Source organism: Pinus tabuliformis, chromosome 9 (genome assembly GCF_031772625.1).
Source record: "Pinus tabuliformis cultivar Carrire ecotype Pingquan chromosome 9, CPIR1, whole genome shotgun sequence".
Taxonomy (NCBI): domain Eukaryota; kingdom Viridiplantae; phylum Streptophyta; class Pinopsida; order Pinales; family Pinaceae; genus Pinus; species Pinus tabuliformis.
Window position 1 is genome coordinate 634,882,455 of NC_142307.1, and position 26,000 is coordinate 634,908,454.

At 38.4% G+C, this 26,000-nt stretch overlaps 1 protein-coding gene across 4 annotated transcripts in view; it reads left to right on the top strand.

Moving 5' to 3' along the window:
- Nucleotides 1-26,000, top strand: part of LOC149150231 (pectin acetylesterase 3-like) — a 277,487-nt gene that overhangs the window by 152,863 nt on the left and 98,624 nt on the right. For all 4 annotated transcript variants that reach the window (XM_089445799.1, XM_089445798.1, XM_089445796.1 and 1 more), the window contains exons 9-11: nucleotides 5,484-5,540; nucleotides 5,637-5,714; nucleotides 5,865-5,964. In XM_089445799.1, the coding sequence (XP_089301925.1) occupies nucleotides 5,484-5,540; nucleotides 5,637-5,714; nucleotides 5,865-5,964 (235 nt within the window). The remainder of the gene's footprint in view (nucleotides 1-5,483; nucleotides 5,541-5,636; nucleotides 5,715-5,864; nucleotides 5,965-26,000) is intronic.

Sequence of the window (26,000 nt, forward strand, 5' to 3'; positions counted from 1 at the left end):
TTGTCCCTTATTTGTTGATTTTCCACGATCCTGGTGTCTAGGGGAGAATCTTAAATCTATGACGCTACTAAACCAAGAATCACAACAAAGCTACTTTGCACAACAAAACAATATACAATAGTAAATCTACCAGTGCACAAAATATACACAACATTGTACAATAACTTCATCTTCATTATATTAATTCAACTGAATAATACAATAGTCTAGGGCTTCTGTACAAGGGATATTGGCCTTGAAATATCCACAAGTACAAGAATACAAATACGAAAACTAACACATCCGATGCTACATAAACTAACACCAAGTGTCCAATACGAAACACCAATAACCCATTGTAGAATCTGCTCCTAGTTAGGGCTTTTAACCACCCAAGTCAGTTCTTCCACTTGACTTCTACATGCTACAAACAAATCCCATGCAAACTGATCCAAATAATAGGATCCAACACCTAGCAAACATGGAGAAATTGACATACCTTTAGCTTCTCTAGGATTGGTATAAATTTCTGTTACTTTGTTTGCCTGGTTAGGACATCTAACAACTCACTGTTAGCCCCATCAATCAACTCCTAAATACTTCAAACACCTGCAACCTTGTTCCCTTGGCTTGATGCTGTAGTACGTTGGTTGTAGGGCTAATCTCCAACCCTTATTCACCCTTACAGCTCCTCTACAACCTCTGAAAAAGAGCTTGGCCCTTGTTCAGAGGTTTGTACAAACCTGTGGCTTCAATCCGAGGGACAAACATCCATATACCAGCCACCAAACAACCCAGAACCTCTCCTATGCGGCCTTGTTGCTGGTTATCTAGCACTCCAAAATAGTCTTGGGAGAGCACCTAACGTCCCTTCTTCCTTCGCTGAAGTAGCCCTCGCCTGTGACCGAAAACAAAGATGCCTTTTCTCCCCAAAGAGTCCCTTTCTCCGCTCGTTCGCTTGCCTTTGTGCTGCAAAAAATGGATGTCTTAGAATGATCTCACCTCACCTTCTATTTATACACAGTTGAAGGGCTCTATCGAATGCCTCTAATGTGTGTTGCCAACCTATCATGTGGCTTGTACAACTCAAGCCTACATGAATCTCATGCTACAAGCCCACACTCTACATTCAAAAATTCATATCTCCTCATAGATAACTCGGAATTTGATGATTCTTGATGCGTTGGATTCGTCTCGACATCCTCTATCATTTCCATCCATCACATGTCTAGTGGGCCTTGTTGACTACTGGAGTGGCACCTGATGATTATATGAAGACTCCATGTCCAAGTCTAGTGGGCCTTGTTGACCACTGGAGTGGCACCTGATGATTATATGAAGACTCCATGTCCAAGGATGATCCAAAGGACACTTGTAACATTAGATATCATCAGTCAACATAGTTTTTTAACTCTACTTCTATTTTCTCATCATATTTCTTGTACCCAGATTCCACACCTTGCGGGGAATTGTAATATGTGATACTAACAATGATGAGTTTTGAGTTTGTAATAGGCCTAGGATGTTGGGACTCGATCAACAAACGAATACACATTGGTGTGTTTTTTTTATTTGGTTAATTATCCTTTCTTTTTCAGAAGCGAATAATTTTTTGGGTTTTTTTCACTCACTTTTTACCCTAAAGTCGGGGTGACGGTTTTTAGGTTGAGCCCCTAACACATCTTAGTGTCTAGAGTCGATGTATATTACCATACTAGATCACACAAAAAATTTCACGGAATTTGGTTAGGTCTAGGTAGTTATTTTTTAATTTTTTAAAGTTTCCGTACTGTGGAAATTGCTAATAAAATTGTATTTGTAATGTTATAAGTGATGTCTAGAGAATTTGTATGTGGTATGAGTAATGAAATTTGCACCTCACCCTCAACTTTCTACTATAACACACTTTGAAGAGTTAAAAATGTGTTTTGAATTCTCAAAACCCACTTTTCTTAAGTTTAATGGGAAATATGGCAATTAATTAAGCCATAAATTAAATAAATAGAGAAAAATAAATATCCACACATGCTAAATGTTGTGGAAATGAGTGGAAAATTATGGAGGAGTTAAAGTGAAGTCCCAAGGTGATGTAGACTCCTAAAATCAAGGAAATGACATGTGCTCAAATAAAATCGAATTTCTAGCATTAAATGAGAAAGCTGCTTGGAAATTCGAATTTGTGAAGTTAATGCACATTTGGGAGGATTTGGGAGAATATTTGGTGGAGATTTTGTGGAGAATTGTCCCCACATGGGTTACCACCCATATACAATTGTCATTCCATCATAAAATTCGAATTTGGCACATAAGGGAAGAAGAAAACGATGTCCACTTGCCAGAATTCGATTTTTACACTTGGTGTTGGAGCTCCATTTAACAAATTTGAATTTATTTTTGGGATTGTCACCTCATGCCACTTTTGAATCTCTCCTACATTGGGATTGGCTCCCATAGTTCTATATAATAGAGCCTTGAACTCTCATTTGTATCAATTGAAAACGAGCTATTGTGCTTGGGGAATTGCTGCTCTTATGTACACTTATGTTCTATTGCAATAAAGACTTTCGGGTTTCACATATGAGGTGTTGTTCTTCTTGAGCAAGATAATATCTTGATCATTGTGTTTCATTTTCTACTTATGCTATTGTGTTCATTAGTTTCCATTATGCTTTTAGAGATTTGTTAATGTGCAACTATCTCACATTGGCATTTGGTTTTGAGAGTTTGCTCTAGATAGAGTTTTAGTTGATTTTCCAATAAATCTCTAAGATCTCTTTATCATTGTATTTCTTTTAACCCATGTGGATCTAATGTTTATTTGAAGTTGTGTCGAGACATCTTTTGGATTAAGCCTCAAGCATGAGGGGAAATTCTTGGAGGAATCATCCCACTCTTGAGCAAGTTCATTGAAAAACACACATTTTTTGTCTCCCAAGGCCTCGTCTTATGATTTTGTGCTGCATGGATCTTTGGATTTTATCTTGTGTTTCAAAATCCAATTTAAATTAAACTCATTTGTCTTGATTTCTTGTGCTAATAATGATTTTATTTTGCTATTGAAAAGCATGTTGAAAATTATGCAAGAATTGGAGTTTCGCTCCAATTCCTTAGTCTAAACTTTGTAGAATATTTGTAGATTATATTTGCTAACTTTACTCTTTGTTTTACACTAAGTTTGAGTGTGGGTTTTGTAGAAAATTCAAATCTATTTATGGACTATGCTCACCTTTTGTGTTGACAGGATTGAGGAAGCTAGAGTTTGAAACTCTAACTATTTATTGTAGGACCCCAAAAGCACTTGAGGATCAAATTTAGGGAGGTCGTGGGAAATCTTGGATAGCAGAAAATTAGCTTGGCCGTGGGCCTTTGTGTACTTGTAATTTTTAGATTTTAAGAGTTGTTTTTGGCCATTGTGGTTGCCATTTCTTGGAAGGAGATCTTGGTTCCTATAGAATCCTATTTTGTAATTGGCTCTTCTATCTTTTGGGCAGCCCATGAAGGGGCATTATACGCATTGTAAAATGCTAATAAAAGATCTATTTTCCTTGTGGGAGCTTGGGTTTTACCCATGACATCCCTTCTCTCCATTTAGGGAGAGAAACATGTGGGTGAATTAACTTTTGCATCTTCTCGTTTTCCATTTTTATTGTATGCTTAAAATTTACGCAACCTCATCACATTTTTTTTTGTTCAAATAAGTTTGATACAATTCAACTTAAGATTTTGCATTCTCCATTTTATATATTGATTTGAGCTACAAACACTTTACTTTGAACAATCTACTCTTCACATGTTAATTAACTTAATTTTCTATAAGTCATTTTAATTTCATATTGCAAATTCAAGTCCATTTCTTTTGCAAAGTTAATAAATCTTGAGTTCACTTAGTCACAAGCATTGTTATTTACTTACATGCAAGGCATCTCTCAAGTTTTATTTGCTTTTGAGTAAATCACAAAACCATCATAAGGCGAAGAAAATATTTTTCACAAATTCTACATGTGTATGCAATCTCGTGTTTAAGACAATTTCTATCATTTACTTAACTTTTGCAAATTTACTTGCATGCCATAGTAGACATATTAAATTAGTTGCATTTTACAAGCGTCCAAAGCCTCATTCAAAATTAACCTCCAACTTAAGTTGTTTGTATAGACATTTAGGAACCCTCCACCTCTATTGACTCCTCACCGTGAGATTTGAATTTTCAGGCGAGGGTGAGGTCTGAGGATTGGAATTTAATTGAAATCTTTCTTTTAGAGTTTAACTAATAAAATCAATCGAGAGCACATTTACATCATCATTTTACTTTACTTGCAATTTCCCATTTTGCTATCTTGATGTGTTTTGAGTTTCATTTGCAAATATCATTCTTTTAATTTCAAGAAACATTTATGATGCACGTATTGTGAGTCCTTTACTTTTGCAACAATTTAATTTTCTTGTACTTAGAATATTGATCATTGGTGTAGTTCTATTTCATGTTATTGCTTTAATAATCATTATGCTCATGAGTAATTGATGTATCTTGTTATCTGAGGCATTTTCTTCCAAAGTACCATTTCCTTTATAGTTGCAATTGGTGTTCATATGCTTATTCTGGTCTAACATTTGAATTTTCTATCACTGTATCTTGATTTCATTTTTTGAGAAAGCTATTGTTATTTACTTGAATGTACTGGTCTATACTTTGAATATATCATTGAAATTTTCGTATTTATATGCTTGCTTAATTATTGGAAACAAGTTATTTTTGACAAGTAATCCAAATTAACTTTCCTCCTAGAACCTCATGTCACTTTTAACTTAACTTTTCATTAGTGACCACCCCCCCTTGGCTAATCTAGGAGATAGCTTAGATGGAGAGAGTCGGGAATAGTGTGACAACCCCTTCTTTGAGTTCCCTGCCACTAACCACACCTTGTGGTGTTGAAGGCTTTTCTGACTAACCTGTAGGTAGGTGTAGGCAGTAGGTGACAATAGACCTCATGGATTTAAATCCACATGCTTGGGTGCAAAAACCCACATCTTGGGTTCCAAGCCCACAATGCTTTATTGTGATGCTTCAACCTCCAAACCTAGAACCCTAGGTATTGGAGTACCTCCCAAGCTACTGAAAATCAACACTATTGAAGGGAATTTCCCATGCTTTTTGAAGTTTTTTATTTGTGCAAAATTCATGTACTCATAGACCAGATATATAAGTTATAGATATACCTTGCTCAACTAGATGTTTAGATTTTTATTCTTTGCATAACTTTTTGTTGGTCTGCCAAATTGACTATTATCCATGAATTGTGTCCCACCTTTTGCTGGTAGACAAATTTGAGTTTTAAAGGTAGTTTTCACTTCTCCATACTAGTAATGTTAACATAAATTAGCATTCATTTTGAGTCAAAGTTAAAGCATACAAAAAACTTGAAGAACTTTTACACGTCCTTCTTTTATAGATCATTCCTTGTTACTTTCATGGGTCCATTGTTGATCTTGTTATTAAACAACAGGGAGTAGTGAAGAACTTGCCAAAGGCTTGTATATCCTCACAGTCAGATCCAGCACAGGTGTGAGAATTATTCATGATTTTTTTTGGCATAATTATCCGCATCATTGAGGAAGAAGCACTTTTTTTATGACCACATTTTGGAATGGAATGGCAGTGCTTCTTTCCACAGTATGTATTGCCATATATACAGACGTCCATATTCATCTTGAATGCAGCATATGATACTTGGCAGGTATTTTCATCATTCTTCTTTTGTAGATTGAATTTAATTTCATTATTCCTCTTTTCTATTTTGAATTTAATTTCTTTATTCTTCTTTTCTATTTTGAATTTAATTCCCTGTATATGCTAGGAAATATCAATTGTTTTCTTATTTGTTCAGATTTACAATATTTTGACACCAGAGGATCCTAATGGTCATTGGCACTATTGCAAGCAAAATCCAGTAAATTGCACATCAAGTCAACTGGAGATATTGCAAGGTCTTATTTCTTACTGTTGTCTTATCTTTAATTTTTTTTATCATTGGTAAAAGGAACACTAGCACAACCTTTGCTACTAAGTAGTATATTCAAGATTAGAACAACATTACATCTTAAATCACTTCTAGGTTTTTTTTTAAGTTGTTCATATTTTTGTACATGAAGGAATGCATTTTCTTATTATAAGCTTAGAGTAGACACTCTTTCCTTTGATATTTACAGGTTTTAAGGTTCCAACAAGTCTTAATTCAATTATTGTTCATTTTTTTGGAAAACAAAAGGATTATTTTCATTATAGTACGGGGAGGTATTGCATACTAATATGAAACTATTAATAGTGGGACCTTTAACTTCATAGGAGGCATGGTATAAACTAAAAAAATATAGCTCTGCTTATGCCAAAGTTTCAAAACATCTCCAAAAAACATAAGATTGTTAGACTATAGTAGTGTGAAACAGTTTTCGACAGATTGAAAGAAGGTAATTTCATGGAAAAATTGAGTATAATTGCACATTATTAATGTTTTTTCGTTTATTGAATTTTTGCTAGGTTTTTTCTATTGTACCTTGTCTAAATGCATATTTTTATCGAAAAATCTTGGTTAATTATTGCATGTTAAATCTATTTTCCTTGAATTCCTTAGAAGACCTTTTAGAGAGTTTTCTTCTAGTTAATTTTTTCCCTCCTAAGAAGACAGGGTTATGAAAGTGAAAACTAGGGTTTACTCCCTTACTCTATGCATATATTTGCTATTTCTTAAATTTAGCCATAAAGACCATCAAACAAGTAGGGGAAAGCACTGGGGATACTTGAGGTGGTCAAAATTCATCAATTTTTTTATCTTTTCTTTAATTTCCTAGGCCCTTTAAGGCAAGTGGCTAGGGCTAGGACAATGGCCGAATTCAACTAGGGCTTCTTGAAGGAAGACATTGGGGCTTTTTTGATGTGAACTACATGTTGAAATCCTAGGTATCAAGCATATTTGAAGGATTTTTTGTGGTGCGCTATCCTTTACATATAGAATTGTGCCTTTGTCAATTTAAGAAGTACCTGGCACAACCTCACATACATATCACATTGAGCCAAATGACTTAGAATATCCTTTAGGTGAAGATTGAGAAGACTCCTGTGTGGTGAAATTGAACTAAAGAGCAGGAGGAGGATTGCTGAAGTGATAGTGGCAATACAACTCATTGTTGCATATTGGTCTGGCTCTTGCCTTATGACGCGTCGCACAAGGTCTGCTAGATTTTGAGGCAACATTTCCAGTGTTGTTGTTGGGAAGGATTTGAGTCAACCTCCTTGTTATTTGAAGATTAAGCTTCATTAAAATTTTGGAGTGAATAAATTACAAGTGACAACATAGATTCTCTTCGGTGACTCTTAAAGTTGATCCTTATATCTCCCTTAGAAGCTTGTTTGATGATACCATAGCTCCAAGAAAGAAAAGAACTACACGTAAGACAACTACTAAAAACTCCATTTTTGAAAATGGTTGTTATTGATGTTAAAGGTTCTCCAAATTGTTGAATTTTCTAAGTCTATCTGTTAGAAAATTAATATGTATTCTGCTGGTTTATTTCTTCTGCTTGTAAATTCTGAACAAGTTATTTAAAACATTTAAATACCGAAATAAACACAATACAGTCACAACATCTACAGATCATCAACTGAAAGAAAACAAGCACACAAGTGACACCGTTATTTTTGGACAAATGTCCTTGGAAAAACCCAATGTCGGAAAACCAATGTAGCTATTATGAGGGTTATATTATTATGCAGCCTTTTTGAGTACAACAAGGTGCCTAACCGGCTCACTCGACAGAGGAAAAATACACTACAACAATACCTCTATATTCGAAAACAGGTATTTAGAAAACCTGTCTCGCCAAACCCTCTCCGGCACAACTAAAGCTTAGCGCTAGCCCTTCTAGCCTCTGTGTCAGCCCCAAGACCCTTTGCGTCAGCCCTCTGAGGCACTGCACAGCCTCTGGGACCCTCTGCGTCACTCCAGCAACTACTGCATGGATGACGCAGTCCCTCTGGGCTCTGCATTGTCTCTACTGGGCTCTGCGTAGCCTGGACTGGCTACTGCTCTCGCTCTTTCTGCTTCCGCGCTGGTCTCTCAATACTGTCTTTGCCTCTATGCCTCGTACTCACTGCCTCTCGCTGCTGATCACTGATTCAACTTTGCTTAGCAACCCCGTTCTAGCAAAATGAATCACTGATCACTTTGGTGTGTCTTCCAACTGACCTTCAAGCCTCTTCTTATACTTTTCTCGTTGGTCCTTCAACGACCGAGATTAAATCTCTAGTCAACGGCTAAGATTAGATTTGGCTTGATCCATGACTTTTAGAACCTTCTAACCCAATTTTATATTAATACCCATTAATATTTTATTTTTCCTAAGTTTAGACTTAGGAACTCCATTAAAAATATTAATTATTTTAATATCTCCCAAACCGGGTACAATCTGTCCAAACCATTTCTGTGTCTTGGAGATCTCATTTGCTTTAGCCTCTCCACCAATTTTCATGGCTAGAGCACATCCGATGCTACCCCAAATCAACACTTTCTCTTAGCGAGGACTATGCTATAGTAATACTCCTCACTGAGCATCACTCTGATTATTTGACACCGGTACCTGTGCTGATGCTAGGCCTGCCCACCCAACATCCTCTGCACTGTTGCATCTTGTATTGTTGCCCATGGCCCTGCCACTGCCATTGTTGCATCCGTACGGCAACTCCCTCTGCATCCGTGCTGTTGCTGGTCCATCGTCCCACCACTGCATCTGCACTGCATCTCTTTCTCATCATGCTGCATCATGTTACTGCACTGCAACTCAGTTACTGAGAAGTAAGTAACTGATCCACCCAAGTTCTCACATCCTTGTTAGGGTAGAAACACTCCTGATGTTGAAGCTCTCTCTGTCGCTAACAAGTGCTCCCTTTCCTGACCTCTGCCCTGTTGCAACAACTCCTTGCATCTTGCACCATTGCACACCTCTTTGTGCCATCCTTCACTGGTGCAACACTCTCGTGCCTCTCGCACTGTTGCAGCTTGCTAGCTTCGCGCTGTTCAGGGACTCCTGCATTGGAGCACTCTCTGCCGCTCTATCCGCATCCGCCTCTACCCACATCCGCCAATCCTGCTACTCTCTCCTCGGGGCTCCCGTAGCAAGGTATAATCCAAGAGGCTGGGTACCTCAAGGATCCTGCCCCTCATCGCCTGTAGTCCTCCTGACTACAACTCGATGTCTCCCCACTCCTTCTCTAGTGGCACATGAGCACTCATGGCACAATCATCATCCTCCTCAACTTCTTTCTCCACCTTCACTGGCATTGCCTTAGGGTCAGAAGCCTCTCCCTTACTCTTCTTCCTTAGAAACTGGTTCGCATAGTGACCCAGTTCCCCACAATGGAAGCACTTGACCTTGGAGAGGTCCTTCTTCTTCCTCTTCTCCTACTTTCTTGCAGATAACAGAGCCGCATACTCTTCCTCTTCCTTCTTGATCCTCACCCCTTTGCTGCTACTTCCCGTCTTGGTTAGGCATCTAATCTCTTCTTGACGAAGAGCCCCTCACAGTTCTTCCCAATCTGGAAGACTCGCCTTGCCCAGTATGCTCTGGACAAATGTCTCCTACTCCTCAGAGACTGCGTTAAGTGCGGTCCTCACCATCAACTCCTGATCCGGCGTGGTCCCTATGGAAGTTAGTTGGTCACAGATCTCTTTCAACCGATTGAGGAAGACATCTATCTGCTCTCCCTTCTGTAGCTGGTATGACCTTAGTTGATTCTCTAGGAGCATCTTCCTGTGCACGGAAGTATGCTGGTACAATGTCTTCAAAGTGTCCCACATCTCCTTTGCCATTTCCTTCTCGGCAATGTGTGGGACCACATGATCCTTGACCCTATCAAGGATGATACACTTTGCCTTAGCCATTTCCTCCTCATACCTTTCATTAGCTATTGGGTCAACTGGGATAACCATCACTCTCAAAGAAAAGCCCTTGATACGATGTCTGTCTAGAATGGACAAGATCCTGGCCTTTCAGACCACAAAGTTGGTCGCTCCATCTAGCTTGTCCTGATCTCTCAGCCTATTCACGACCATCTCTCTGCTATTCTCTGTTGACTCCTCCAAGTCTTTCTACTTCCTGCCTGGAAGTTGTCGATTCGACTCTTGCTGAGTCTCTCTACTTCCTGTCTCGAAGTTCTCTATTCGACTCCTCCGGGTATCTCTACTTCCCATCTAGAAGTTCTGGTCTGGACTCCCTTTGAGTCTCAATTTCCCTCGTAGAAATCCTTCTGCCAACCGTAAAGTTGCCCCTCTCCAATCGTTTGTGCAATTGCAACACTGATCCGGATTCCTTGGCTAGAAATCTGCCTCGGCAGCAACTTCCTCTACCTTGGTCTTGCCCTGTTACGTACTGTTCTGACCACAGTACCCCACCAGCTTCGCTCCCGCAAACTACCCACAGCTTCCTTCGCCCCAACAATTGAAGGATTGCGCCTCTAGGCTCAACGCAATCCCGGCTACAACAAAAAATAGCTCCTTTAGCCACTGCGTCAACCCTCCTGTTCTCTGCATGAGCCTCTCTCCTCAGCCTCTACACTGGCCTCTCTCTGGCCCAAAATGATGATGTAGTCCCTCTGCATTAACCCTTCCTCTGTTGCTTCTGCAAGGATCAACTACTGTCACTTGGGACAACTGATTCTGCTACAATTGCTCTGCATAGCTGATGCCTTCATCTCTCTTGTGATGTGCAACCACGCTCTGATACCATGTTGAATTTTCTAAGTCTATCTTTTAGAAAATTAATCTGTATTCTGCTGGTTTATTTCTTCTACTTGTAAATTTTGAATAAGTTATTTAAAACATTTAAATACCAAAATAAACAAAATATAGTCGCAACATCTACAGATCATCAACTGAAAGAAAACAAGCACACAAGTGACACCGTTATTTTTTGACAAATGTCCCCAGAAAAACCCAATGTGGGAAAATCGGTGCAACTATTCTGAGGGTTATATTATTATGCAATCTTTTTGAGTACAACAGGGTGCTTAACCAGCTCACCCGATAGAGGAAAAAATACATGGCAACAATACCTCTATATTCAGAAACAGATATTCAGAAAACTTGTCTCACGAAACCCTCTTCGACACAACTGAAGCTCAGCGTTGGCCCTTCTGGCCTCTGCGTCAACCTCCTGTTGACTTGCGTCAGCCCTAGGACCCTCTGCGTTAGCCCTTTGAGGCACTGCGCAACCTCTAGGACCCTCTGCGTCACTCCAGCAACCATTGCGTGGATGACGCAGTCCCTCTGGCCTCTGCGCTGTCTCTGTTAGGCTCTACGTAGCCTGGACTAGCTGCTACTCTCGCTCTCTCTGCTTCTGCATTGGACTGGCCTCTCTGCCTCGTACTCATTGCCCCTTGTCGCTGATCGCTTATTCAATTTTGCTTAGCAACCCTGTTCTAGCAAAATGAATGATTGATCACTTTGGTGTGTCTTTCAACTGACCCTCAAGCCTCTTCTTATAATTTTCTTGTTGGTCCTTCAACAACCGAGATTAAATCTCTAAGCAACGACGAAGATTAGATTTGGCTTGATACATGACTTTTGGAACCTTCTAACACAGTTTTATATTAATACCCATTAATATTTTATTTTTCCTAAGTTTAGATTTAGGAACTCCATTAAAAATATTAATTGTTTTAATATCTCCCAAATCGAGTACAATCTGTCCAAACCATTTCTAGGTCTTGGAGATCTCATGTGCTTTAGCCTCTTTACCAATTTTCATGGCTAGAACACATCTGATGCTACCCCAAATCAACACAAATGAAAGAAGAAATTACATAGTCAAATAGCCTATTCTCAGACTTTTCTAATGGTATATGGAATTTTATCTAATTCCATACGAATGAGGAGATATGAAATATTTTGTCAAGATGACCCAACCAAAATACAAGCAAGCCCCATTTGGATACCCTATCTTTGAAGGATTTTTTACTCCAATTATCTAGCTCAAATGGGAGCATAGGATATATGGTTGGAAATCTTATTTTGAGACCTTTCTAATGATATATGGCACACTTTCTAACTCCTCATGGTTGAGGAGAAATGAATTTTCAAATATTCATTATACATTCTTCTAGTTGCACCAGTTGGCCTAGTTAGTGGACAAGTCAACCCTAACCCAACGTCAAAACACATTTTAAATAGGCATGAGAAGGAGCATTTCTAACCACTCGACTCAAGTAGTCGATTATGTGTTTAAGAGAGGAAAGGAGTAGGTTCGAAGTTCATACCTCATGAACCAAGAAGAAGTGAAGTAAAGTCGAGTTGAGGCAACTTTTTGTGGAAGGGTTTTGACACATCTTTTGAAGGGTTTCTAGCCATGTTCTTGGCAGTGGTTTATGGTTTGTTTGAGTTCTATTTTTTAGCACCGTGTATAAGTCTCTTTGGAGGCTGAGTAGACTGTGTTCTGGTGAGGAGAAGGCCGAGCTTCAGGATTATCCTAAGGACCAAATTTTGTCCCTATAGATGATGAGTTTTAGGCTTGTCTTAAGGCTGACTTGCAGTTTTTATTTTAGGGCCGAGTTTTGTGCTTGTGAAGCTCGAATTTCAAAGGACTAGTTCTATTGTTTGAAGGTTGAGTTTCAGGGTTGAGTTTTACTATTTGAAGATCTAGTTTAGGCTTGGTTTGAAGACCAAGTCTATTGTTTTGAAGGCCAAATTTAAGCCTGATTTGAAGTCCATGTTATGGTGCATTAAAGCCTGACTTCAGGTTCGAGCTTACAATTACTATAAGTTGTTTCTTATTGAGGATTGGTGTCCTCATCTTCTTGATAGGTTGGTGTGAAAATTCCTTGAATGCAATTACTAGATTTTTATCTTCTAACTGTTAGCAGTTTATTTGTCTTCAAAATTATTGTTTGACAAATAACGATAAATTCACTATTGTATTCTTCACAAAAAAACACATGGTTATATACTTTGACATTAGACTTAGAAAACACCGTCAAAGCGTAGTTATTAAGACGTACTCCATCTTTGGAGGGTGTGTGAAAAAATTCAATTAAGTTTTTATTGCTAAGAAAGCAAAAATATTTAATTAAGTGGAAAAAACGCTCTCGAGTGACTTCCTTAGTAACGAGGTTCCAAGGGGATAAGTCTTTTACATAAGTTCCTCATGATAGTGACATTTTTTACAACCCCACCATGGGGTACAAAAATGGCATAGAGAAAAATGGAGAAGAAGAAATAAGAAGGGGCAAAATTGCCTTGCAAGACTTCTGGACTTGAAAATTTGATCCGTGCCTTATCCAATCTTAATACTTCCCTTCCTTTATTTGCTAGGTACATCTAGCAGGTAACAATTCCCACATACTATTGGGCCACCTTTTGAATTCAATCTTCTTGATGATGCCTTCACATTTTGGAAAAATTTCAACATGGCATGACATCTAGATTTTTTGTTGAACATTTGGAGACTAAGTTGACTTTTTGAGTTTCGAGACCACAAGCATCAGGAAATGTGAAACACTAAATTTATGAGACTATCATACTGAGAACTAGTTGAGGAATACCACACCAAGGCTAATGCCAAACATAATCATGTTGCAAGATATAGGTGTGCCTTGATGTGGCTGGACTAGCATATACATTGGTGATCACCATTACGTAAGGGAAATTCCTCTAAACCATGATTCGTAATGAAATCCTATCTAGGATGAAAGGAACTTGGAATGTAACTGAAAAGGACCCACCATGGCCAACAATCACAAGGCTTAGGACACCCACATACAAAGACTCACATGGTTTTTACAAGGCTTTTGACTTATGACCTTGCAGTTACAATGGTGATAATGCGAAGTAAAAAAATGTATGTGCCCCTGCTAACATGAGGGGTAATAGGTACAAAAGTACATTTACAAGTTCAAAGTTTAAGCTGCTCTAGATCGCTTGCTAGGTATTAGTCTTCGAAATTCTCCCTAGTCTTTTATCTTGTTGAAATTTCTAAAACTAATGTTTTTCATATAATAGCAAATGAGTCTCCTTTCCTTTCAAATGTGATAGGTATGATTGTCAAATGATGGTCTCCTTTATTCACAATAATTTGGTGAGCTTATGTTATTGATTACTAGCATAAATGTTTAGAAGTTAGTAGTTGGACCCAACTATATTTCATATTGGGTTGTAGAGTATAGAACCTCCATTGTTAAAGTCACTCCATCCAATTGGATGTTTAACTCCACATTGCAAACATGGATCTTTTAATTAATTTTCGTAGATGGTTTGTACTTTCTTCAATTTTTGTGAAGTTTTGTTTTAATTATAGTTCTCTACACATAAAAATAAGACAATTATTTTTGGACAAAAGTCCCCAAAAAAACCAACTTGGGAAAACCGGTGCAGTAGCTAAGGGTTTTATTATTAAGCAGTAGTGAAATAATCTTAGTGCAATTTGGATGTCGAATATTGGCAATCTTGTAGAGAAAATACTGGCAAGAATCTAGTGAGGAATTTTCCTCACCCCACAGGAAAATTTGGGCTCTGACTGCAAGACCAAGTGAGCCATCCAAACTTCCTTTGCACTGGCTATGCGTCACCCTAGCACAGTCCCTTTTGCGCTCAGTCTAAATCAGCCTCTCCTCAAGCCGTCTAGTCTACTGCTGTCTGGGAAAATGTTTCTCCTAGCCCATGGAACCTCTATCCAGCCTTTGGCACTGAAACTCGGCTTTTCCCCAACAGAAGCGAAATTTCCTCTAGAGGCTACTATGCTGTCCCAACATTAGCCTCTCTGCAAATGCACCCATCGGATTTGGAAATCTTCCTCTAACTTCATTATCGCTACCCCTCTTTCATTGCTTTGATCTCTAGCTTTCTTCCGAAAACTAACTGCTGCGACTCTGGAAATCGATCTGCCAAGAAATTGAACTGCGGAAGTGTATTCTCCATAGCCACATTGACCTCCTCTTATAATCTTTTGTTGGAGCATCAATGGCCAAGATTAAAACCTAGTCGATGGCTAGGATTATCTTTAGATCGATCCATGTGAGTTTCTAGATGATTCTCGCCTTGACTTAATTAATATTGATTAATTAACCATATTCCCTAAGTTTAGACTTAGGAAATATTTAAAAACTGGTTAATAATCTAATTAAGCCGCTTCTAGGAGTAATTTCCAGAAACGATTTATGGGTTTTGGAGATCTCATGTATTCTAGCCTCTCCACAAAATTTCGTGGCTAGAACACATCTGATACTACAAAAACTAACAATCCCTATTAGTGAGCAATGTGTTATAGTGCTACTACACCCGTTGTAGTAGCACCCTGTCTCTGCATCATCTCCTGTCATGTTGCTGATGTCTGGCCATACTGCCCACTAACTAATGCGCAAATTTGATATACACTACATTTGTGCTGCTGTTGACCCTGTTGAACTGCTGCCAACACTACATCTGGACTGCAACTCCCTATCATTTGTTGCTGCTGCAATTGAGAAGCATCCAAAATACTGAATCAACTGTGATCAGTATAATGCATCTGTCGCCCGAGTCTCTGACTACTACTAGCCTCTGCACTGAATACTAAAGACTCTACGCTGCTGCTGACTCTGCACTGTGCCACCTGCACTGCTGGCAACTCTGCATTGTGCTCCTCAACATCTAGCTGCTACTAGTCTCTGCAACTGTCACTCTGGTATCTGACTGCATCAACAGTCATTGATCCATCCTGCTATTGAATATTGTGGCACCCCATAGCTAGGTGATGATCCATGAGGTGGAATCCTCAAGGATCTTGCCCATCTGTACCGCTTTGGGGCTACAACACCAAGTCACCCCACCTCACTTCTGGAGGTATATCAACAAACATGGCGAAGTCTTCCTCCATCTTGGAGTACAACCTATCGATCTCTGTTGAAGCTTCCTACTGATCTTGCCTCCTTGCCCTTCTTCCTAAGACGACACTAGGTATTGTAGTGACCGAGCTCACCACACCTGAAGTACTTGACCTTTGACATGTCCTTCTTCTTCTTCCTCTGCTCCCTCTGTCCCTGACTGGAACCCTTAAATGCAAGGGCCACATTCTCCTCCTCCTTCATCTGCTTCGATCCGCTGTTGTTGTCACTGATGGAGCTCTTCAATAGAGCTCGTCTCAACTCCTCTTGTTGCAAATCGACCCACATCTATCCTACCTTGGAAGGGTATCTCTGCCCAAGATAATTTTGACGAATACCTTCTACTCCTCTGACACTGTTGAGTGCCAATCACACTAGCTCCGTGGGTTGAGGCGTTGCCCCAACAACTAACAACTAGTCTCAGACCTCCTGAATCCTGGAGAGAAAGGGATCTATGCCTTCCCCCTTCTACATCCTGATGCATTTTAGCTTCTCCTTTAAGTACATCTTCCACTGCTCGGAAGTTCCTTGGTATAGGGTGGAGAGACTCTCCCACATCTCTTTGGCAGTATCTTTGCCTGTCATATGTGAGACAATATGATCCTGTACTCCAATTAGGATCAACCTCTTCGCCCGTGCCATCTCCTTTCAGTACTCTTTTAGTTGATTAACATCTGCGGGAATTGCTACTACCGCATCAATATAGGCTTTTAGGCCATATTCATCTAGAAGGAAGGACATCCTTGCCTTCTAGATGACGTAGTTGGAACCTCCATCCAACCTATCCTGATCATGAAGCCCAACAACGGCCATTTCAACGTGTTGACCACTACGTGTCAACTACCCATAGCAGTACGCCCCCTTTTTTCGCAAAAGGGATAGTGCCTAATCGATGTGTTCCTGCCATTCGACTATCATCATCAGCCTGATCATGTTATATTGTAAACCCTTTCTGCATGTGTAAATTGTAAATAATCTCAGCAGATCTGTGTCGTGTATGTAATTGCCTAGGTAAACCTATTTTTTGATGACGATTTACATTGTGGAAGGTTTTTTGTCTCACCGATCCATGATCGGCAGAGTTTTCCTTCAGCCTTACTCCAAAGCCAGAATGGATTTTGTCATTAGAATGTTAGGAGAGTCCTAGTGTGCTAGATCGAGTCTATGTAAAAGTGATTTGGGAATAATTCTAACTATTTGGTTAGGTTATTTTATTACAAGTTACTTGATCTGCTAGATTATATTTGTCTCGCAGAACTAGGTAGTCTGTGAGGGTCTATATAAAATGGGTTTTCCCCCCTTGAGATGTAAAAATGTAAAAATGATGATTTAAAATGTCTTGAGGTCTAGAAAAATAATTTATCCCCTCATAAGTCCTAAGTCTTAGGTAATTTAAAATTTTCCAAAGGCTAAATTTGAGGGTAAAAATGTAAAAATGATGATGTAAAATGTCTTGAGGGTTAGAAAAATAATTTATCCCCTCATAAGTCCTAGGTCTTAGGTAATTTAAAATTTTCCAAAGGCTAAATTCGAGGGTCCTTTAAAAAATTAAATTTTAAAAGGTCCAGGGACTAAGGTTAATTGATTATTTTGCTAAATTTTATGCCTTTGGTCCCTAAGTTTAAGTCAAAGTAAAAAATTTGAGGAAATTAATTCAAAAAATTTAATTTTTGAATTAATTAAAATGCATTTAATTGATAATTTCGAAATTTCCTCAATATTTAAAATTTTGACGGATGAGATTAAAAGAAGTTTTGATCTTCATCAACAATCGAGATCGCTTTGACAAGGATCACTCAAACTAGCCGTTGGAAGATTTGTCTTTAAATAGGAGGTCAGTTGTCAGTTGAGATCAGTGTTGAAAATATCGGTATCGGCAAAATATCGGCGAGGGTCCAGAAAATATCTTATCGGCAATATCGGCGAAAATATCGGCAAAATATCGGCAAATATCGGCAAGCATAAAAAATAATTTTTTCAAATTTTTAAATATAGACGATATTTTGCCGATATTTTCCGATATTTGCCGATATTTTGAAAATATCGCGATATTTTCAAAACAGAAAATATCGCGATATTTTCTCGGCGATATATCGTTTTGCCGAAAATATCGCGATATTTCCGAATATCGCCGATATTATCAACAGTGGTTGAGATCATTCGATCTTTGAGTTGTGTGCTAAGTGAAAGCTCTCTTGTAATCGTTTTTCATGTGCAATAAAGAAAGACTTTGAGGTTAATTTCTGCTGGTGTTACTCTTCATGGAAATGCTATAAGATGTTTTATTTTCATGCATAGATTTTCTTTTCAGCCATTGATAGTAGCTTTCTAAGGAGTGGTTTAAGCACAGGGATATTGCTTGATTACTAGGGTTTGAATGGTAGTTTAAATTCCGAATACAATGGCAAGTATCTCCACTAGATTTGAATTTTATTGTCGTTTTCTCTCTCTATGTTAATCGTTGAATTAAGTTGTGCATGAAATTCTTGATTTTGAGATCATCGGGCGTTCGGGGAAGTTTTCAGTTGGACCAGCCAACTCCCGAATAGCATTTTCTGAAGAGCCCAGCTGGATTTAATCCCGGGCTTATCATTAGAACTTCCATTGTTGATGCATGAAGGGTCTTCTCTGAAGCACCTCACTTTAAACTTAAAATAAAAAAAATATGTGTGGGATAATAATAGATCTGGCTACTTAGAGCCTTTAGATTGTGATTACTGTGATTGTTTAGCTGGTTTTTGGGGTTTTTAGGTTCATCATTGTGTATATTATTTCTGGGCGTTTTGTTTTGTCCATTGCAGGTCGCAGATCTGAAGGTGACGTCTAAATTTGGAGCTAGATCTAGGCCCTGGAGGGTAAGATCTGGCCTCAGAATTAGCTCTTGCAGGGTATTTATTTCAGATCTGAATTTTTTTTTGGGGTTTTCATCAGGTGAATCTGAAGCAGAAGGATTTAAATTTTTTTTATTAAGATTTCTGGGGAGTTTTAAGGGTTTCCTGGGCCATCTATCTGCTGCTGCTTGGGGTTTCATTTTTACAGAAAAATTTCGAATTTCTTTTAAGGCATACTGTGTAAAACCCTCGCTGCTCCCATCAAATCCACATTTTTTTTTGGCTGTCAAACCCTTCCACACATTTTTTCTCCAAAACTGTGTCCTCCTTTTTCTGTTCCCTACGTTGTTAGCTCATTCCTCCCCCTGCTACCCCTCGCTTGTCTTCTCCCCTTGCTCCTATAACCTCACAGCCGGTCTATCCCCTTGATCCACGTTGCCCATCACTCAGCTCCTCCATGCCTCTACCTACAAAATATTGTTTGCAAATCCTGCGTCCATCCCTTCAGCTTTCCCATCGAACCCTCTAACCTACGTCCATCTTCCTAAACCCTCCTCTCGTGGCAAACATCCCTCTCTACCTACAACCTCCTCTAAGCTTGTGTGCTAACCCTTCCTACGCATTCATCATCTACTGCTTTCTCCTACGCGAAACCTCTTTCCTCGCTGCCCTGGACCTGCATAAAACCCCATCCCCTCATCCGTGTATCCTCCATCTCCACGCTGCCTCATTTCTCTTCGCCGTCCATCCTTCTCGAAAACCCTTTCCGCCATCACACCTGTATACAAAAAACACTTCAAAACAATTCACATAGGACTTTTTTCTTATTTGCATTAGTTAGGGTTAGGATTATGATGTATATACGTTGGTTTAGTTAGGATGCATATATTAGTTTCATTAAATTTTAACTTAGGACTTCAGCAAAAATAAAAATAAAAAAAAAAATTTTGATTTAGTTTATTTTTATTTTTATTTTATTTCATCTTTTTACCTTAATTTTTCATTAAAAAATCTAAAACATTTAAAAAAAAATTAAAATTTACAAAAATCCTAAAACATTTAAAAAATCATAATTTTTTTTAAAACTTTGGTGACTAAGGATTTTGAAAAAAATAAAAAGGGTTTGTGCTTTAATGTTAAGAAAATTTAAATGTGGCCTATGTCCCATTAAATTTTTTATTTTAAGCCCTTTTCATTTTTTCGTCACATTCAAAGATTTTTCAGTTATCATTAAACATTATTGCCTAAGGAATAATTAAAATTAAAATTTAAAGTTCCTTAGTGTTATTAAATGCATTTCTCATGATTTTTCTATGGTCAAGGCGCGATAAATCATATTTGTTTTTCTAGATCTTGTCATTAACAATAATCATTTCTTAAATCTGGAATCTTTTGCATGTGACAACGTTGAGCATTTATATGGATTATTGTCACTTTTTGTCATATATTGAAAATCATCTGGATAACTTGTTTTATTGATGGTTAGTTCAGATATCGAAGGCACTGGTCTAAAATTATTTCTATCTTGTGGTCGTGTCTTGTTTACTTTGGCATTTAATCTATCACTTTGATTTAATCATTTAAATTCATCAAGTTATCCATCATTAAAATCTCCTAGAGTCTGTTTTTCACAGGCTATCATCATCTATTCACCTAGGGACTACTCCCCTTGACTTGTCTAGGAAAGAGTCTAACGGAGTGAGTAAGGATTTAAGAGTGACAACCCTTACTCTGAGCATTGTCGCGTTGCCTAGATATTCTGTGCGACAACATTTTTTGGCGCCATTGCCGAGGATAGAGTTTTTTCTGTCCTTGGTTTATTCGACATTCATCATTCATCTTTCATCTTTTTCATCTCTCATTCGAGCCGACAAAGTCAACATTTTTTGGAACATCTCATCTTTTCCGCCATTCATTAGCCTGTCAAGTGGCCAGCATTTTGTGACGTCATTTGATCTTTTCATCACCCTATCTTTTGTCATCTCATTAATTGTTTCATCTGCACCTTTAGTACTTGGACATTTCGGTTCGTTTCTTGTTTGGGTGGCGAATCCACTTCTTCCATTTATTATTTCTCAGACAAGAAGCCCCCCTATATCTGATGGTTTGTTGCCTGTCGGATCCTAGAGTTAGATTCATGTTCAAGTGGCGACTCTACTTCTTTCATTTCTACAAGAATTTCTACTCGAAGCTCGCTTCTTGTGGATCTCTTGATTTTCTTGAGCAGAGGTCTCTCTCTATCATCCATTTGGTCCCTCATTATTCATCATGGATTATTCGTTTACCTCGTGTCATTTTACTGATGTTCTCCATGATATTCCAGAAGTGGCCATTCGTAAATTGTCTTTATTCTCGGGTGGTGATTCAGTCGCTGTTAGAAAGCATCTATGCAGGTTTTCTCGTATAATGCTCATATATTGTAGTTCTCCTCAATATGATCATGAAGATGTCAAAATGCGTCTATTTGTCTTTTCTTTAGAGGGTGATGCTTTGAATTGGTTTAATAATTGTCCTGAAGATTCTTTCACTTCTTTACAAGACATCGTTCATGCTTTTAAAGATAGATATGGTTATCAAGATAGCTCGCCTTGTGCCCCTAAAATTATGCAACAGAATGAAAGTGATTTTGTGAAGGATTCAACTGTCGATGAAAGATTTCAAGACAATTCTCCATATCAGAATGTGCCATCCACCTGTACCGTTGCAGATCAAATCCATGATAGTGGAAAAGCAGGGACAAATTGTCAAATCAGTGTCGACAATGAAAGGGAAAATCAGAAGCAAATTATAGAGGAACTAATGCGGCTGGTAAAAAATATGGAGATTAATCAAGAAAAATTTGTAACTGATTACGTCAATGATATGAGAACTTTATACACCCACCTGGAAAAGCGAGATAAGGAGATGGAAACCATGAAAGCTAATCATGATAGGGAAATTAATTCTATGCAAAACAAGTTATTAACTATGGATGAAGAAATGACTATCATGACATTCGATTATAATAATCAACTGGCTACCATGCAAGCAAATCATTAAAAAGAGATAAAATCTATGCAACATTGCTTGATGACCATAAAGGAAAAGAACTATAAAGTAATAAAAGATATGGAAGCTAGTCAGATATGTCTTCAGAATAAGTTATTGAGCATGGAGGAAGACCATGCCAAGGAACTCAGTGCTATGAAGCTTGAACACTCTAGCCAGATGGATGCCACTACAATACAGGTACAAAAATTTCAACAGAAGCCATAGGATGAAAGAAACAAGGAGACGTCAATAGATGAAAAACCTCCTTATTTGTTGCAACAAGATCCATCTTATTATGAGGAGGCCATTTGTTCCATTGAAAAGTGGTTAATTGAAGGTGACTTGGATAAAATTGAAAACGATAAAGATCAGATGCAAAATGAAGAAAGACATGTCACGCATATCTTACATACTTCATCTGAGAGTTTTGAAGCAGAATGTTCCACAAAGAAAAAAGCAAGAGAAAGAGAACGAGAAAGCGATTTGATGCATCAGATAGCCGTAAGTAGTTTGATTTTCGGAAAGGAAAAAGCCCTACCATATGCAGAATTGGACATGGCACATCCGAGAAACAGTCGACAGATTTGCCTGAAAGCAGACAAATGCTCAGTATGCACTATATTGAACGCATCTGATGCCATGGGGCATCTTTGTATTGTATTTCTAACCTTATGCCTTGTTATTTCAGTGTTTCATTTTGTAGTTAGATTTGGTTTTTCATGTTGTTAGACTAGTTAATAAATGAAGAGCTTATATCTTTCCTGTGCTTAACGTTATATGATGATTTTTGGATGGACGCTACTTATATTATGTTGTGTGTCGTGTGGATGCAGATTCTGGATTCTCACATTCCTCCAGTGTAGCAATGTGTCCCCAAGTAGAGCCAGATGTTGACCACTACGTGTCAACTACCTATAGCAGTACACCCCCTTTTTTCGCAAAAGGGATAGTGCCTAATCAATGTGTTCCTGCCATTCGACTATCATCATCAGCTTGATCATGTTATATTGTAAACCCTTTCTGCATGTGTAAATTTTAGATAATCTTAGCAGATCTGTGTCGTGTATGTAATTGCCTAGGTAAACCAAATATTTTGATGACGATCTACATTCCCACATCTATCCCACCTTGGCAAGGTATCTCTACCCAAGATACTTTGGACAAATACCTGCCACTCCTTTGAGACATTGTTGAGTGCCAAATCCGTAGGTTGAGTCATTGCTCCAACAACTAACAACTAGTTTTAGACCTCCTGAATCTTGTCGAGAAAGTCATCTATGCCTTCCCCCTTGTACATCCTAATGCATTTCAGTTTCTCCTCTAAGTACATCTTCCGCTACTCAGAAGTACCTTGGTATAGTGTGGAGAGACTCTCCCACATCTCTTTTGCAGTATCTTTGCCAGCCATATGTGAGACAATATGATCCCGTACTTTGTCTAGGATCAACCTCTTCGCCCGTGCCATCTCCTTTTAGTACTCTTTGAGTTGATCTGCATCCGTGGGAACTGCTACCACCGCATCAATATAGGTTTTCAGGCCATATTCACATAGAAGGAAGGACATCCTTTCCTTCTAGATGACATAGTTGGAACCTCCATCCAACCTGTCATGATCATGAAACCCAACAACGGCCATTTCAACGATCTGTCGAAAACCTCCTCTTTCCTTTTGTTCAGTTGCTGCTCTGCTAATCACACTCCCTTCTGGAGTGAGTAGATCTACTCACAACGACTGCTGATCTGCAAGGAAAAATCTAACTTCTTTAGACTAGAAGTTCCCTGAGGAAAATTTTCCCTTTGTGTGTGCTCTTCTCTCTTCCACCCGATGCTGGCTCTGCTCTAGTGAACTGCTGCAAAAACCATTGCATCTAGCTAGAGATATGCTCAACGAAAAAATCTAAGATGCTCCCTTTGCCTTTGGAATCACTCGATCTGGTATGATTGAATTTTTCTGCCCCTTTCTTAGAAAAATCGAACCTCCACAAGTAATTCAGCCTCCTGGCAGAACAATTGCGCTGCCTTTGGGAAGAGTTGATTTGTGGTAGCATCGGATGTGCTCTAGCCATGAAAATTGGTGGAGAGGCTAAGGCATATAAGATCTCCAGGACCGATAAATGGTTTGGGGAAATTCCACCTGGTTGGAGAGATAGTAAAATAATTAATATTTTTAATGGGGTTCCTAATTCTAAACTTAGGAAAATTAAAATATTAATGGGTATTAATATTACACTGGGTGAGAATGTTCTAAATGACATGGATAGATCAAGCCAAATGTAATCTTAGCCATTGATTAGAGACTTAATCTTGGCTGTTGAAGACTCAACAGGAAAGGCATAAGAGGAGGCTTGAGGGTCAATTGGAGATACACCAAGTTGATTAGTCAGTTCGATTTTATGGAGCGGGGCTTGCTGAGAAAATTCGAGCTAGTGGTCTATTCCAGCGAGGGGTAGTGAGTACATAACAGAGAGGCAGGGAGATAGGTGGTTTCCATAGGTTCTAAATATTTTTTTATTTTTTCTTTGACTTAAGTTGGGTTGGGGCTTCTCAGACATTCCGATGGTGCTCCCTTGATGCTCCTTAGATGCTTCCTAGATGCTCCTTAGATGCTTCCTAGATGCTCCTTCATGGTAATGCTAATTCTTAAAGTAAAATTGACGTTCTCCTTTATTTTTCATTTTCATCCTTTTACTTAAATTTTTAACATTACCATGAAATGACTCAAGATGTTTGAAAGTGGTTCCAGCCTCATCAGATTTCATATGGAGAAAATAGAATCTCATATCCTATTCAAAATTCAACAGACTTAACAGTTTTCAGGAATTCAAGATCAATGGGATTATGGCTTTTCATTAGATTATATCATGTATGAGGGTATGTGATTAGCATTTAATCAAGAGCACCAAGCCCCATATGTACCCTAGTGTTGGTGGTGTTAATTTTTGAACCCCTTCGGCACGCCCTTAGCAAAAAATTACCTTTCAATTAAGTCAATATCATCGATCAAGCATGTTAAGTTTTTTCTACCATATTTTAAGGATTGGATTAGGTAGTTTGATCAAAATTGGGCAATATTGCCTAATATCCCTAGATAATTGAGGTAGAGGCAAAGGCTAGAGAAGAGGAGAAGAATGTAGATTCTAGATGGTTGATGGTTGAATAATTAATCATTAATGTACAATGGATGCCATATCTATCGTGATTTAAGTACAAATATGCATGCTTCCATATCTTCTACAACTATTTTGGTATTTTGGATGTTTTTTTTAATATAATGTAATATTAATATATATATATCTATATATATATATATATATATATATATATATATATATATACATATACATATACATATACATATACATATACATACACATATACATATATATAGTAGACGCTTCCGAGACGCTTCACTTTCTAGATTTTTGGGAAATGACACTTTCGCGTCCCCTCTTCATGCTACATTGGTCCAAACTGCCTCTGTGCTGGCTCCGCGTCACCCTCGCGCAGTCCCTTCTGCGCTCAATTTGAATCAGCCTCTCCTCAAGCCGTCTAGTTTGCTGCTGTCTTGGAAAATGTTTCTCCTAGCCCCCGAAACCTTTGTCTAGCCTTTGGCACTGAAACTCAGCTTTTCCCCAGCATAATCAAAATTTCCTCTAGTGGCTACTGCGTTGCCCCAGTGTCAGCCTCTCTGTGGTTGTTCTGCCTCTCTGCAAATGTACTCATTGGATCTGGAAATCTTCCTCTGACTTAACTATCTCTACCCCTCTCTCACTATTTTGATCTCTAGCTTTCTCTCTGGCAACTGGCTATTGCTACTTTAGAAATCGATCTGCCAAGAAATCGAACTGCTGAAGTGTATTCTCCATCACCACATTGACCTCCTCTTATAATCCTCTGTTGGAGCACCAACAACTAAGATTAAAACATAATCGAGGGCTAGGATTGTTTCTGGATCGATCTGTGTGAATTTCTAGATGATTCTCACCTTGACTTGATTAATATTGATTAATTAACAATATTCCCTAAGTTTAGACTTAGGAAATATTTAGAAATTTGTTAATAATCTAATTAAGTCACTTGTAGGCAGAATTTCGAGAAATGATTTTTGGGTTTAGGAGATCTCATGTATTCTAGCCTCTCCACAAAATTTCGTGGCTAGAACACATCCGATACTACAAAAACTAACATAAAGATCTTGTTTTTTCTATGAATATATGCACCACATTAATGGATGAATTTGTGTTTTTCGAATCTCTACA